At 46.5% G+C, this 16208-nt stretch overlaps 1 protein-coding gene across 1 annotated transcript in view; it reads left to right on the top strand.

Annotated features, from left to right (window-relative positions):
- LOC119379454 (uncharacterized) overlaps nt 1–15617 on the top strand; it is a 39274-nt gene extending 23657 nt beyond the window's left edge. The window contains exons 8-10 of the mRNA XM_049412109.1: nt 2581–2932; nt 6971–7374; nt 12837–15617. Of these exons, the coding sequence (XP_049268066.1) occupies nt 2581–2932; nt 6971–7374; nt 12837–13086 (1006 nt within the window). The 3' untranslated portion in view covers nt 13087–15617. The remainder of the gene's footprint in view (nt 1–2580; nt 2933–6970; nt 7375–12836) is intronic.
- The last annotated feature ends 591 nt before the right edge of the window (nt 15618–16208 follow it).

The following is a 16208-nucleotide window of genomic DNA, read 5'->3' as shown; positions in this document are numbered from 1 at the left end:
ACTTGGTACCGCCGGATCATGCCATTAGTAACAACTTGATAAGGGCTAGTTGGTTCATAAGTAGAGCAGAGGATGAGCACTTGTCTCGCGGTCTTCGTTCCTTTGTTGTCCTTTTCAAATCACGCTGTTTCATCCTCTGCTCTAATCATGCCACATGTCACAAAGCTAAAGGAGGTTCAGCTCGCAGCGTAATTCGTCGCAGCTGAGCTATACTTTATGCTCGTCTGCGGATGACGCTCGTCAGCGGTCAAATCTCGTCGTGTGACTCCAACTCTTGCAACACAAACAAGGCACGGTTGTGCAGACGTAGGTAGGTGGTGTAGTCCAACGTCAAGTGGCTTCGGTGTTTACTTTTGGTAAAGCTAAGTGTGATAATAACCCTTACGTAGCCCCTATCATTACATCAGAACTCACGCATTCTGTCATATCCATATTGTGGAGGAGATGAAAAGGTTCCTGTTCCGTTTTGTTTTGAGGCTAGAGCGGTGGCTCTCAGCCATGCATGTTTTGGGGACCCTTTATGTACCGGTTGTAGTGATGAGGGACCCCTTGCAGTGAGAAAAAAAATGGGGGGGGGGGGTCATAAATGAATACAACTTGCAGTGTGAAACAGGTGCCTTTGATTTCTCCCTGGCAAAGAAGCTACAGTGCCACGTCAATTCGATCTCAGCAGCTTGACAGTAAGTTGTGCGCTCTGCAGCCACATTCAACCTGTTTCTGGCTATGTTTGCTCTTCAAATACGCTAGCCTAGAAAAATTATTCTCGCGTGCATATATCGTAGAAAACTGCAACAAAAGCTTTACAGCAATTTCATGGAGAAGGGTAACCTTAAGTCAGCTCCGCCGCAATGCAAAAATGTTATGGGGTGAAGCATACCAAAAATCAAAAGGAGCCGCTGTCACGGGACACCGAGTGCCTCCAAAAAACGCGTTCTTTTTTGTTTTGCTTTGTTTTTCGAGGACAGGTTTCACGGACCCCCAAAAATGGCTTCGCGGACCCCTGTGGTCCGCGGACTCTCATTTCAGAGCCACTGGGATAAAGTAACGTACTACGTTTACAACTACTTCGTTGTCGCGCACGCTGGCATAACGAGGGGCACATGAATAAACGCATTAGAGAAGACACAGCTCTGGCAATACGCTTTATTGGCGCTGTCCACACAAGTATCTTCTATTGCGAAGACTTACAAAGATGACGTAACTATACTTGAAATCCAATACCTTTTCCTCAGAACAAACTCGGAACAGGTTTTCAATTTTCTGAACTCATGAAAAGCAGGATTTGAAAGCTTTCCTTTCTGAAGATGTTAGAGCGCTGTCGTATTCCTTGCCGCAGTAAGAACAGTAAACTTGTGCGGGTACAACCTAGTTAACTTCCCTGCCTTTCCTTCACTTTTATCTCTCTGTCTCTCTCTCTCTCTCTCTCTCTCTCTCTCTCTCTCTCTCTCTATATATATATATATATATATAAACTTGTGTTTACCGCTGTAGTGAAAAGTTTCTTTAGCGCTGTATGGTACCTAATAAGCTTTCCTGCGTATCCTCGTTCTGGCTGCGCTACAACAACGTAGAAAACGCCATGCCAACAAGCCCACATAGCTACCCGCATGTTTACAGACAGACAAGCGGAAAATGTGGCAGGTTTTTTTTTTTCTTCTATTAACGATGTGGGAGAGCAAGCGCGAAAAGAGGACGAATATACTAAAGGCTAACGGTAATATGCTGTTTACAACAATTTGCTGCTTATATAAAAACTACACTTGCCGATCAATGTCTTAAGAATGACAGCAATAGACATCTTGCAGGAGTATTCGCCTCTAATCAAAAAGCGCGTGTATTTTAAAACTTGTACCAGCAAGTTTTGTACCATGTTGTAGCCGTAATTTTTATCATATGGTAAGTTAAGAAGACACGTACGTTCCATTTAGTATACAATCACTACCTTGAGAGTCAAAGCAATGGGACCAAATTGTAAGTATGAAAGCGCCCAGTGCTGGCGTTGGCCATGAAATGTCATTTACCGTGCTGTTCAACCGCGGGTGTGATGGTTCTTTATTGTTCCCCTTCGAGAGTTTTGAGAAAGAGAGAATTCAGCGAAAGCTGCATAGGTTTTCTTGGCGGCACGTCAATAAGGCTACTCCGGGAGAATGTGAAAATAAATTTTATGAAACACAGGCGCCTTGTAGGAGGCAAATAACATCACCAAAACTCAACATGCAAGTTACAGACGCGTTTCGAAGGATGTCAAAGTCGTGACGAACTCCGTTGTATTATGACACGAGAGCTAAGAAAACTGCATTTGTAATAGAGGAACTATTGTTGCCCGACGCATTCTAATGTTTTGACGCGTGCTTCGTTCGCGGACAAGCTTCTTCTGTTTTTGTGACGATTAAATTCCGACGTGATATTCGCCTCTATCTCTCTGGGTACTTTAGTTTCAATGTATTTCTCTTCAATTATGCGGGTGTTAAAGCGAAGTGTGCAGTATTTATCACGTATATCTAGTTAGTATTAGTTGATCTGCTCTCTGGGCCACCTCGTGTCAAAGCCGCCTTTCTTTCGGGGTGTCTTGCACCACAGGAGACCGAATCGGCCATGCTCGTACGTGCTGGAGAAATACCAGAGTTCGTGCAGCCAAGTGTACAGCTACCAGCGTCTGCTCACCTTCGAGAAAGGCAAAGGGCTGCACATTGACATATTCCGCGTCCCGTCAAGCTGCTCCTGCCACGTGAAGGGCTTCAGCCCGTTCCAACGCCACGACGAGCCTGCCACACCAATACGCCAACAGCCACCGTTCGAGTACGACCGGACCGCGTACACCAGCGCGACTAGCCTGGCAGCCGCCAAAGAGCCCGACAATGGCGGCGGGAGGGCGAACAATACGCTGTGGATAATCTTGGGTAACGGGAAAGACCTCGATCCGGAAACCAAGGTGATGATCTCAAAATACTTTTATCTTGTGTAAAATGTGAACGCAACGCAAGGGCGAAGAACAAGGGGGACAGGAAAGAACGTTACTCAGATGAGGCAAAGTGTATGATCGGCCACACTGGCCGCTGCCTTAATGACAGGGTGAGGAAAAACGAGCTTTCGAACAAAAATAAGATTAGTGCGCATTTACCCATACACTGTGAATCCTGCATGTGTGGGGCGGACCTTAGCAATAACCGCATACTCGGAAAAAGTTATAAGAATACCGGGCAAGAGATTCAATGGAGGCCTATTTCATCAATACAAAACGTGATTTCTGTATCAGTGATACGTCAGTGGCCCTGACTACAGCGGAATTACAGTTTTTTTTTTTTTGAGAACACGATCGCATCAACATGCGGTTGTCCTCAATTGTAGTCGCGCACCTTGTTGTACGTATAAAAGGGAACTTTTCTTCTTCAAGTAAACCTAGCTGCAAGTTCAGGCTCTTTCCAGTCCTCCATGTTCTTCGCCTTGCTTTGCGTCGTTAGCATATTCCACAGTGTGAACCAACTAGCTCAACAACATGTTCTGATAAAGTGCTTTTATTTTAGTCAGATTTCGCATATCGTAACCAGTCGGGCGCCACTATTTGTCGCGATGGGCCCCGTTGGTTTTAGCTCTCGGATGCGAAGTGCTCGGACGTGAGTTCGAGTGGTGGTTATGGCAGGTGCGTTCAAACGGATACGCAATGCAATAGTGCTTCTGTTCTCAGATTTGCGCGCACGCTGGAGGCGCCTATGCGGACAAAATCAACCGAGAACCCTACACTCATGTGTCTCCGTCCCTGTGTTTCTTTGGAAGCAGATAATCCCGGAATGCCGGCGTGTATACACGGTCATCACAACCAGAAGTAGCTCAACGCGTTATTGAGGCTTTTAGATTGGAGTGGATTATTAGAAAAACGTTGATTATTCAAGGTTCAAACGTCAGACTTCTGGGGTTAGATTAGATTACCAGATGTTGTAAGCGTTCGCTTGAGAGTACTGTAACAAAGGAGTGTTTCTCAAGCAACTCCTGTGTCGACCACTCCTTCACCTTACGTAAGAGTTTGAAGGGGGTGTTATGAACGTGGAACCACAAGTTGACAAATGCGCCCATGCTCAAAACACAGAAAAGGCTTGTACAGCCCTTTATTGCAGAAAAAGCGAGCATCAAAGAGTCAGTTTCATCCGAAAGGCGAAGCTCCGATAGCGACACTAGCAATGCATCGCCGCTATAGAAATGCTCTCTAGTTCTATCAGCCTTAGACTATGCAGGAAATATCCACGTACGCTAATTAAATTGACGAGCATGGGACCTGCGCGCACAGAAATACGCTAACACATCTCGCTCGAAGGCCGCGAACACGGGCTTTCACAACGCTGTCGTGGTGAACAGAGCAAACACAAGCGATCAAACGCGTTGAGTTGCTTCTCGCCTTTTTTAGATAACGTGAGCTGCAGGATCAGACGCGCGGAGATCTGGGGATACAAGCGGAGGCAGCTACATAAAGCGACCGGCTCTCTCAACCTTTGTAACTTGCCATATATGCCATACATTGCCATGTATTGCCATTACTTGCCATATATGGCACTCGTGCCGCGGTTTACGAAGATTGCCGCTGCGTGACCGCTTAAGGCTGCGCTTTCTGGAGGGAGAGATGCACGCTTCACCTGCAACCATCTAACACCCAACCCCCGTCTGCCGCACTCGCCTCTCCCCTCCCCTGCCCGGGTGCGCTCACCGCCTCGCCACTACAGCGGTGGTCGTGTGGTTATAGCGTCTGTCTTCAATGCGAGATGCACTTGGTTCGATTCCCAATGCCGCCGGGCACCGACTGATTTTTCTAATGGGGAGAATGGTATCCCGGCCTGGCGCTCGGTCGTGTGGGTGGCGTCTCCTCCGTTCTTTTCTTACACTTCCCTTCCACCTTCCGTCCGTGCTCCCTTATTAACGCGACAGCGTTAAAGAGCTAGTCTCGCAGAAATTACGGTGTCGGTGTCTGCGTCGTTGCTTGTGAGCGAAAAATCAGCGTTGTCCGCGAGCGAAAATTCGAGATAGATGCAAATAAATAAATAGTAAAAGAAATCTTTGGTTCGAGTGCGAATTGAACCCAGGACTTTTGCGCAGCAAGCAGGTGTTCTACCACAGCGCCGCGCCCGTGTTCGAGGGCGCTTAGAGAAAAAAAAAACACTAAATGAATGTTATGTTGTGCGAAGAGTGTCATTAACACGTGTAATATTGCTTGACAGAAGCGTATAACTGTGCTTGTAGTAGGCATTCTAGGATGGTTTGAAAGGGCTGATTTACAGGTGCGCAGACGTTCCTTTCCTTGCGGCACGGTTGAGGTGTCCACCGAGAAGCGAAGCGAGGCTAGCGTTTGAGAAAGCGATGCGAACATGGTCCGATTACGCTATCGCATTCCGCTCTTGGAGGCTCAAGCGTCTTTCAAGCGTTTGCATCTTAAACAACTTACCGAACAGTGCTACGGTAGACGCATGGGCATGAAAACGGTTGGGTTCGTACATTCGACGCTTCATAACCTTAATAAGAAAACATTCGTCTAACAGCACAAGGTGGCGTCGCCCATGTGTCTTACGTAAAACTGTCTATAACAGTAAGCGCAGTGCATACTGTTCTGGAGGGTTCTTGTAATGTCCTCGCTCTTAGTGCTAAGCGCCAGTGCTGACGATAGTATTTGGTGCCATTTAATGAACAGCGATGTTTTTCAATTAGAGCCACGTAATTGTCTCACCTGTCGGTCCCAAGAGCGGCTTCGTATGCTTTAGATAGTCTGCGTCATTTCAATTTTTCTTCCACTGCCCGAGGGAAGTAATCAGGCTTTCATTAGCAGCCCATTGCCCGATACACGTAACTGTCCATGATGGAACCTATCAGAACAACGTTATGCCAATAGAAGTAGTACCTCGACCTTCGTTAGTGCAGCTAGTCATAGGACGATCTATACATTCGCGTGTAGGAACAAGCGCCACGCCAGCAGTCACAAATGCAGTAGTCAGTCAAAGGTGACTGCGATAAATCGCCATTCCTGTCGCATCCTGGAGGTAACTTTACCCCGAAGTTGTAATATAGTTGAACGATTGGCGAGCACTGTCACTGATAGCCGAAAAATTAATCACTGTTCTGTCTCAGTGGATCGAACGCACAAGCCAGATGACCTGCCAAGGATTGTTTAGCGGGGCTGCTCTAAATGAAAAAAATAAAACAAGTTTCGCGGCTCTTGTTGTCGTGTTCTCAAAACAGTAGCTATTTAATAGAACCTTCTGACGTATACGATAGGTAGCAGTCGGTGGAACTTACAAATGTCTCAATTGTCTCAACTTCGAATGGGAAAAGCTGTGAAAACCCGCCACGGCGGAAGCGATAGGAGGAACAATGAAATCGACTGTGAACGTCAAAGTAACTTAATGAAGGAAACAAGGTGACTTTTAAGGGCTCGTTTTTCTTTGTTAGACATAATATTAATGAGAACTAACAGGCACTAATGTCAAGGAAAGTATAGGGGGTGTTATTTCTTTTAATTAGAATATAAATGTGAAGAAAGTAAAGTGGACGAAAAGATCACTTGCCGCCGGCAGGGACCGAACCTGCGACCTTCGAATAACGCGTCCGATGCTCTACCACTGAGCTACGGCGGCGGTCATCCTCTCGTCCACTTTATGGGGTATATATGTACATTTAAACCTACGAGTGTCAGTCAGCGCCTGTCGCGGCCATGGCGGCGACCGCTGTTCATATTGTATATGAAAACGAACCAAAAAGAAAAAAAGAAACGAGGAAATGTAGTGACAGCAACAACAGTGTCGTCACTAACAGCGAACAAAGTGCAGATGCATGACAGGGAATCAAAATAAATTGCCTAATTGTACTGCCACTTTCCTCGTTTAGAAATAAAGGAGCACGGTCAAAGCCTCGTACAAGCGGAATTTGCGTTCAGAAAGCAAGTACAGCCTTTATGTATTCTACATGCATTGTGCCTCGTGCCCACGTTCTGCAGGCTCGACTAGTGCAGCAGCTGAGGCAGTACCCGCAGCTGGCCGAGCAGTTGCCTCAAGGAGAGAATGTCCGCGAGCTAGTGAACGAGGCGGACGAGTACCAGAGGCCGTACACGCGGACCGAGCCGACGAGGACGCCCGGTTACGGGGTCCACCACTACGGCAGCACCCACAAGACGCGAGAGGAGAGGCCGCAGTTGCTGAACGCCGCGCCACCTCGGTGGTCGCAGCGCCCCGTGGCGAACGAGCCCTTCAAATACGTGCAGCCCAACCGCATCAGGAGGCCACCGCCACCGCCACAGGCGCCCACCGATTATGAGGCAGAGGAAGCCCTCCCACCTGGGGCCAGGCCGCGCTACTATCAGAAGCCATTTAAGGCGTCCGAGGAGGACGCTCTCTTTACGAGGTGAGGGCGCCGCCGCCGAAAGTCGTGGTGACGTTGACTTCCACGGGGTTTATTCTACACTGCAGTAACATGTGTTGACTAATCATGTGGATTACCAAGCATACCCCACTGCTGTTACTGCCATTACTGACACTATTACGCTTATACCTCCTAGTCAGCAGCACAAGGCTAGCAGGCTTCGCGTAGAGGGCGTAGTCAAACAACCTCTTCATCGGAGTAGGGGATCCGGCGTCGTCTAGCGCCACAATATTTATTTTAGATGCGAAGCAGCTTTTTCTCGGGGCTGTGTCCGTCCTTCCATTGGCGACCGTCCGCTCGGGAACCATGTGTGCTGGCACGCGCTAGCGCGTTCGGGCCTGTGTAAGGGGCTGGGTAAGACGCTGTGGCCTCTCCCCCTTAGAACCATGTGTGCTGGCACACGCTAGCGCGTTTGGGCCTTTGTAAGGGGCTGGGTAAGACGCTGTGGCCTCTCCCCCTTAGAACCATGTGTGCTGGCACGCGCTAGCGCGTTCGGGCCTGTGTAAGGGGCTGGGTAAGACGCTGTGGCCTCTCCCCCTTACACTCTCTCAGCAATCACGTGATAGATGGCGTCGGGGAACGAGATTCTGCAGACGCTCGATGAACCCACGTGCTCAAGCGTGGCGTGGCGATGAACCCGCGTGACGTACTCCAACAAGAGTTCGGGACGAGTAACAGCAACAGCATCTACAGTGAATTATGGTGTGCTCCACTTGCAAGGACGCGTTAACATCGGGCAGGGTGCCCGTGATGAACGGAACTTTAAGTTGACCCATGCGCTGCTTCGCATCCCCACATGGTTCCCTTTAGTTGGAGATGGTGTAATTTTTTTACAAAGCACGATGTACACTACGGTCCATTGTTAAAGGGAACCCTCTAGTGAGCACCTTTCATATTGCCGGCCCTCTAACAGCAAGTGGACAGGGAAACATTGTTCATGCACTGCACGAGTCTGTCAAAAAGAGGCAGAACTGTCCACCACCAGTAGTTTTATGCAAATCTAAGCCACTATGTTTTTACAAGAGAGCGAAATCCAAACATGCCCTGCACGCAGGTGTTCCCTTTAACAGTGGACCCGTCTGTACAATGGAAGCATTGGATAACTTACATGACGTCGCAGTGGCAGCATGCAGAGGCTCTGGCTGTTATTTACAAGGTGTTGTCTCACTGCTTTCTTGGAACAACGCTGCATGCAGCACGTTCGGTCAGCCTTGTTTGCGGTGTTTTGCGGATAGTGGAAACGTTGTGCGTCGCTGATCGTAACATCAGGCAGACGCGCTGACTAACAAAAATAAGAAAAATAAACAAGCACCAGCACAATAAAGATGGTGTGAAGAAAAAATCACAGTTTTGCCGCAAGGGCGAAGCAATGAATGCGACAGCAACAAAATGTAATGTTATACGAAGTAAGGCTCGCAGCTAACTCTTTTGGATCCGATCTCGCTTAACTCTACAAAACGCTGGTGTAAGGGAATGCGGTCGCTCTAGTGATAAAGTGGCTTTCGTGCAGTGTGTCGCCTCAACGCGAAACGGTGAGAGCACAGGACGTAGAGGGCATACGCATACGAGCCTTTTGCTGATGTCTACCGAGATAGCGCGCGCGCCAATGCTCGCGACCGCGCCCTTATAACCAAAGTTCGCAGTTGCTGCTCGAGCGACGCTGCAGCTCCCCCACCCCCTCCCCTGGAGTCCCTTCATGCTCCTTGCGAAAGACGGGCGGGGCGTTTCCTCTCTGCTTGAGCAATCGACGGCAGGCCTCGCACGCGGACTGATGTTATCGCATGTGCCTTCCGTGCGGCGGAGATGTCCGGCTCGTTTCATGTCTACTTCAGCTGCGTTCGTCGCCAGCGCTCGCGCACTTTTACTCGCCGGTAGACCATACGATGCGCTGAGCGTTGTTATCGATTTTGACTTTATACGAAACATTACGGCGACGGCGACGGCAAAAACCCGCCGAGAGTGTCCATATAATTGCTATCGCGATGAAATGGCTCGGTGTCACGAGAGGGAACAACACATAGTCAAGATGTACTACGACGATACGCTGAACGGCGACAGGTTACTGCGTAGATCTATAGTAGGTTACAACCTACGAATAAATACAAGCTCCACCCGCAAAACCGCGGTGCGCTTGTCAATCACCTACCTAAGACAGCCGTTCAAGGTGGTTTCCTTTCGAACCGTAGGTACTTTTTCTGTCCTAATGTAAATACCACGCATATAGGAAACTAAAGGTTTGTCTTTCTTACTAAAATAGGACCTTTGGCTAAACAGTGATGCCAGGATCTTTGATGAAATTTGCCAGGTTGGTCAAGCTTTCGACGAAAACCAGCGACACGAAAATGTGTCTCATGGGTAAACCAACTATCTGAAATACGTTTATAGTGCTTGACGTCATGGAAATAAGCAAATGTGATTGGATGGAACGTCTATGCAAATTCTCTCTGGGTGGGACACTGATGGCAGTGGCTGGAGCTTGTATTTATTCATAGGTTGTACCCGGTTATAGTACCTTTAGTTTATTTAGCGAAGCCATTATGCGTTTTCGTCGTGATGCACAAAGACGGTATAACAGCGACAATGGGACCGAATTTAGGAAGCTTTTCTTTCGTAAGTTATATTTTTCCTCAGCCAGTCGCCTTCTCCAATGTTATGTCCAGCATTGCGATTGGCTGAAATCTCATCTTACTAAGAATTCTAGCGCAAGAGCTTTTCGTGAACGAGGGCCCTGGCTCCTGTGATAAACATTCAAGGCAATCGTTGCATTAAACGCCTGTTCAAACACGCCATCGTTCCTCCGCTATTCTCAAATATAGGGCCCCCTGAATGTGACACTACTTAAGAGCGTTAATATAATTTTACAGGTGCAGAATGTTCACGACAAAAGCCGTCAATCACCACATGTGACTTTCGGAAGCACAACCACATTCACGTACCGTCACCTTGAAACATGCAAAAATACGCGCATGCATTCGCAGATTGCCGTGACATCAAACAAGTCTTCCCCGCGGATACCTCTTGGCGCAAGCTAAGGACAATGCGAACTAGAATATATTTCTTGAAACTCCAATGTATTTGCAGCCGGCTTAGTTCTTACATTTAACAACTTGTGCTTTCGGGGATTAAGAGGGTGTGGAGGAAGACAATAAGGAAGTCAAAGAAGTTGACTAGTAAAATTTTCGGTTGCCAAATATATGCGACTCCTCTACAGCAGCACTTCAATTTCGAAATTTGAATGTCTTCTATGAGGAATAATTAAGGAAAGAATATGTGCAGTCTAGCACTTTTACCAAGCATTCGGCATCCCAGAGGCACATGATATCGACAGTGGGAAGAGAAGTGTTATTGCCACTATGACGGCGCATTTCTCTGAAGTGGCTGACTCTAGACTGCTTTGCACGCGCTGAACAGTCTATCTAATGCTGCCTGCATCGCGTGTTAGCCTATTTAGGCGAACCACTTGAGTAGTTTTGTATTTCTGAATGAGGCCTTTACGCGGAGCGTCAAAAGGTATCGTACTTATGTTTAAACGTTTGTCGGCATAGCGTTTGTTTTTAGCCATTATGCATAATCGGCAGATTAAAGAAACTTTACCAATAAGTCGGATTAACGGTGGCGTTCTTACTGAAAGCACTCGCATGCCCTTATATTTAAGTAAGTCTCCTGAAGGGGCAGAATGAAGTGATCCGGTACAGATGTTTTGCTTTATGCTTTGAATATATTTGCAATGAAAAAAGTGAGGCACGGGAGATAAATAATTCGCTTTATCATGATTCGTAATATTTGGATTTTTCTTCAGGTGTATTTTGCCGATGACGAGCCAAAAATGTGTGTGTATAAGTTGAATGTTTCGAGATTCGTTATATTAAGTATTAACAGAACGTGATGGGGTTGACTAATGCAACTAAAGATGAGGATCGTTTGTTTGTAGGTCATTCTCTGCTGCTTCAACATTAGTGTCATATAGATAATGTTTTTAGCCCATGCTTTGCTATGAATTGCTTTGTTAGCATCTGGCATTGTACTGTAGCATTATTGTCATGTAAACCAAAAGCTTTTGTAGCGGAAAACAGTTTAGGCTCTTCTTTAAATGGAAGCTTTCAGACACGCATCGCAAAATATACACGGTCTGCTCACACTTACGTTAGAGAAAGCGAGGCATGTGATTTCAATGACACTCACTTGTCAACTGAAATTCACCCCTTTTATATTGATAGCGCATTTTGAAATGTACCGTCATTTTCAAGACAGATGTTTCTCAGCCAAATCCTCAAGCTTATTCTAAACTCTCTTCAATTTAAACTTTTTTGTCTACTTCACAAAATGCACTATCAAACACAACTTCTAATATTTCCATGTATCTTTTTTTCCTACACCTTTGCACATTTCAACCCATCTATCTTATTCTAACTCACTGTAAAATGAAGTAACAAAAAAACTTTGAACAAAGACTAATCGTTTCACTTTCATCTCTTGGGACGTCGCCGATACCCACCAAAATATTTTAATCAGTACTTTTAGCTGTGACCTTTGGGAAAGTGCAACCACGTCGCAACCTATGGTTCACACGTTACTGTGACAAGGAAAGTACTTTCTCAGAAAAAAGAAAAAAAAGGAACGAAAAAGGGAAGAGTACAGTTGCAAAGACTGACCGCACTGCCCAAGCATGACCTGCTGCTGCTGGAAGAATGCATTTTGGAGTAGAAAGAAAAATAAATGGTGAGGCAAATACAGAGGGTGAGGTCTGTCAAAGGAAAGCTCAAGTGGCCACAGCTTAACCCTTCACATGTTTAACCTATATCTTCCCACCAGTGAGGTAACAATGCATATTAAGCTCGCATTGGGCAGCTGCCTGTTAAAGATTTCGGTGTCTACGTAAAGCACTTTGTTTTTCTTTTTGTTAGTCTTCAAGATCCAGTAACAACTTTTCCATTCTGTCAGCACAACTGACAATCAGGCGTAACACGGATTCATCTCGCGGACCTGTGACGCCACTACAGAGACCTTTCTGAAACACACCGAGCGAAAACTGGAAGACAAAGAAATTACCGCACATTGTTTTCTTCGTTCTGCTTCTAAAAGTTCTCACGATTAATAGCAGTCAGCTAGCCCGTTTGTTCATCTCGCTCCATAAGGACAGCATGAGCATTTATCTCGCGCAGGAACGTTTTAGGTTCGATTCTGTCCACTCCACGCAACAATGTCAATTGCCCGTAGGAAATGGTCACGCTAAATAAGTCTAACCCCTAATGCAACTTGGCAAAATGTTTCCGACCTTTTTTTTAGTTCAGCCCCCAATAACTCCTCACTGACCTGACTGACTCCTGTCTTCTCTTCTCTCCTGGCACGCTCTGCTCTTCCTCTAACACCGACCTTCAACCCCGAAGAAGCAGCGGAGGCACGACGTTCGTCGTGCTCAGGCAGATAGAGCCGCTGTCGCGCAGGTACCACGAACCGGCGCGAGAGCGGCACCCGCACGTCGGCCAGGCGTCGCAGGGCTCGGCGGACGTGCGGCTGGCCCACGGGCCGACCGCGGCGCCGCGGGGCGACGTGCTGCTCGTGGAGCCCGTGCGCCAGAGGCCGTACGGCAAGCGCTTTCAAGTCGTCACCACCACCGAGCCGTCCACGACCAGAGACGTGGCGAAGAAGATAAACTTCTCCTACCATCCCATCATCGACTACATCACAAGATAGCCGCCGTGCGAGCAATCCTTTTCATCCCTTTCGATGTCATGCTTGCCTCTTTTGTTTCTCTGTGTTTGCTCACACGAATGCGGCTTATCGACGCAGTAACTGTAGTCAAGGTGGACCTCCTCAGAAGCGGCAAGGCTCCAAGAAATGGACCCGCCGTACAGCGCTTCAAGGCCGGCCACGACGCAGGTTGCTTCAAAGCCACCCAGTTCATACGACCTGACGCCCCGGTGTTTGTCTTATGTCAAGCTCGCGTTAATGTACGAGATAAATAGTGCCCAGTAAAATTTATAAGAGTAGCAGCCTGAAAAAAAAAAAGCCTAATCGTTGTACAATGGTCAAAACCGTGCTCCATGATGGAAAATTGAGCACAGTGCGGGAGTAAAATAACTGTGAACCATGTGATTGCAGAAAGGCGCCTATTCGTTAAATACGTCGCCGGCTTTCTATGCACGAAGGCGTCCATAAATTCGTAAGTCCACGTTTAACGAGAGGTTCTCAGAGTAATGGTGTTTCCATTTTTTTTATTTCTCTGTTCCCTTGCTGTAATTTACAAAAAACGTGTGGGCTCCAAGGAGGAAAAACAAGAGACAAAACAAGATAAAAAAGAAGAATGGTAAAATCGACGCTGCTAATCTGGAACCTCTCACCATACCTAAGCATTTGATCATGCAATGTAAGCATTTGTGTATTCAAGGTTATTATGGAGAAGGCTGCTCGACTAACCGAAAAGGTAGTCAACGCTTCGGCCTGCCAATAATTCAAATGTCCTTCTCCAGGTAGGCTCAACGATACACATTTCACGTTGCACTTAGATTGTAAAGCATTGTTTAATTCAAGCTTTTTCATGCGGCGCTATGCTTGGGGAATAAGCAAGGTAATACTTGCCTCTTAGGACGAAGCTTCCAACATTCACGTGCTAGTTGTGTTATTATTATAGCTGTTTTCACCAAACATTACAACTGCAATTACTCCCCTCTCCATGTGGCGTGAAAGCTCGCTGTCTATGCTACGTCTTCCAGAGCCAGTTTGGGGCGGAATGAACGATGCTCTTCGTTCGCGAGTGCCCTTTGTCTTTGGCCGGTCGTCTTCGCTAACGATATGTGCAGTATCACGCATGGCCGGAATGTTCTCTTGCCAAGAAATTGAGCGCAAGAGGTTTAAGGTAACACGGGCTCTGGGTGTGTTGCCTGTGAAGTCGTTCTGTACACAAGTGCAAGCATTTTCTTGTGTTCGATATCTTTGCGACCAGCTAACGAGTCGCGGTATTTCCTCTCAGTAGAGGTTTAGATGTCTCTGTATGTCTGGTGTTACTATTTGTTCGTGGCTTGTGTAAAAACCAGGGACCGAATTTTGCGAAGTTTCTCTTTTGTAAGCGCTGATTGCCATTGGCCAGTCGGGTGAACGCTACGGCAACGCCCAGCAGTGTGATTGGCTCAATTTTTTTTCTTACATATAATTTTACGATAACAGTTTTTCTGAATATGGGCCACGGATCCAAAATTACAAAGCTTTTATTTGTCCTCTTTGGGTTGGCCGGTAATGTCGTCTAATATTATAACCATGCGGCAGGATTGGCTCGCGTTTGCTCTTATGAGCAATTATGGCGCAAGGAGTTTTGTTTTCTTTCTTTTGTGTGTGTGTGTGTTTGTGTTTGCGCGAATACCGGCCAAAATGATTTAATTTACATGCACCGCAAGCCTACACAAATGTTTGAAACATTATTTTGTCTTGCAACAGATTTTTGTCTCAATATGTGTTAACACCCTAACGTATCTTTGTACTAAAATCAAGTGACTTCTTTCTTGAAAAGTGAAATATAGTTGCTGAACAGAAAACTGTACGTGGAAGTCCGTCGAGCGAAACAAAGTTAAGCATAGGTTACGAAATATAAGGCGAAGGTTCGTGCTACTGTTCTGTGTGCTTATAAAAGAAACATCTTTTTTTTTTTTTGTACTGTTGGTATTGCAGGATATACACAAAACCAAAGCTTACTAACCACTGAGTGTTCGCGATCCCTAAGTATACGGCATTTTTGAGTAAGCAACGCATTTTAGAGCGGCGAGCAGCAAGTATCAATAAGAATTTAATTTGCCTTGTTCTTGGAAGGCTTGATTTTTTATATGATTCACTGAGCTGCAAACAAAAAAAAAAAAAGTTGAATGCTACGCTTTCCGCTAAGCCGTCGCAGAGGTGTTGCTTTTACTCCGAAGCCCTTTTTCCTCCTTCCCTTTTCCTTTACTTTTTTTTTTCGTGAGTGTTGTGCTGTGTGAATAGTCGTGCTGTGTGCCTTTCTGTACAGTAGTTCCTGGTTCGCCACTACTGCCATCGATTTTGCTACGTCGCAAGCTCGCGTTTGCACATTATTTATTGTTGTACCATAGGCGCTCTGTCCTTCTTTCATGTGATCGTGTCGCTAATCGCAAGACTGTAGCAGGCATTGTTGTATTTCATTTTTAAACCAGTTCACATACACAAAGAAGGATATGTATATGCTGTTGCTAATAAAGAAGTACTCAGCGTATGCGCAAGAAGTGAGTTGTCTGTGCTGTTTGTGCTGGCATGATGGTGGCTCTCATATCTCATGCCAAAATCGCGATGGGCTTCGGGGTCTCCGCCGAGGTTTCCACTCTTGCTGCGACCTGTGATTCAGGATGCGGAATCTTCAAAAGCAGCTCTGTGGAAGACCCTCTGTAGTCATTGGTGACGACGACGTTGATGATCAATTGTGGTAATGCGCATGATGATGAATTGGCAATGGGCGGCACATTGTGGCAGCTTCTCGATGGTTTGAGTGTTTCGTTTTCGTCTTTACTAGATGTGGAACACGGAATATTCGGCCACACAAGCAGCAGCTATGCCAAATTTATGGCTTAGTAAAACAGCAAAAGGAAGGAAAGGAAAAATAATGAATATACAAAATAGCAAAACAGCGGACCAGCAGGTGCGTGAACCACGAGAAAATAATAGAAGAAAAAAAAAACAAGGTTATTGAAATACATATAAACTGCATTCCATATGGAATCTGTCAAGTTATTGTTTAAAGGAGCCCTGCAACACTTTTCCGAGCAACCATCGAATGGCATCACTAAAGGAGTTTATTGCCTCACGAATCGACCGCCGCA

The sequence above is a fragment of the Rhipicephalus sanguineus genome, chromosome 1 (assembly GCF_013339695.2).
Source record: "Rhipicephalus sanguineus isolate Rsan-2018 chromosome 1, BIME_Rsan_1.4, whole genome shotgun sequence".
NCBI classification, from domain to species: domain Eukaryota; kingdom Metazoa; phylum Arthropoda; class Arachnida; order Ixodida; family Ixodidae; genus Rhipicephalus; species Rhipicephalus sanguineus.
This window is presented reverse-complemented; position numbering and strand designations above follow the sequence as displayed.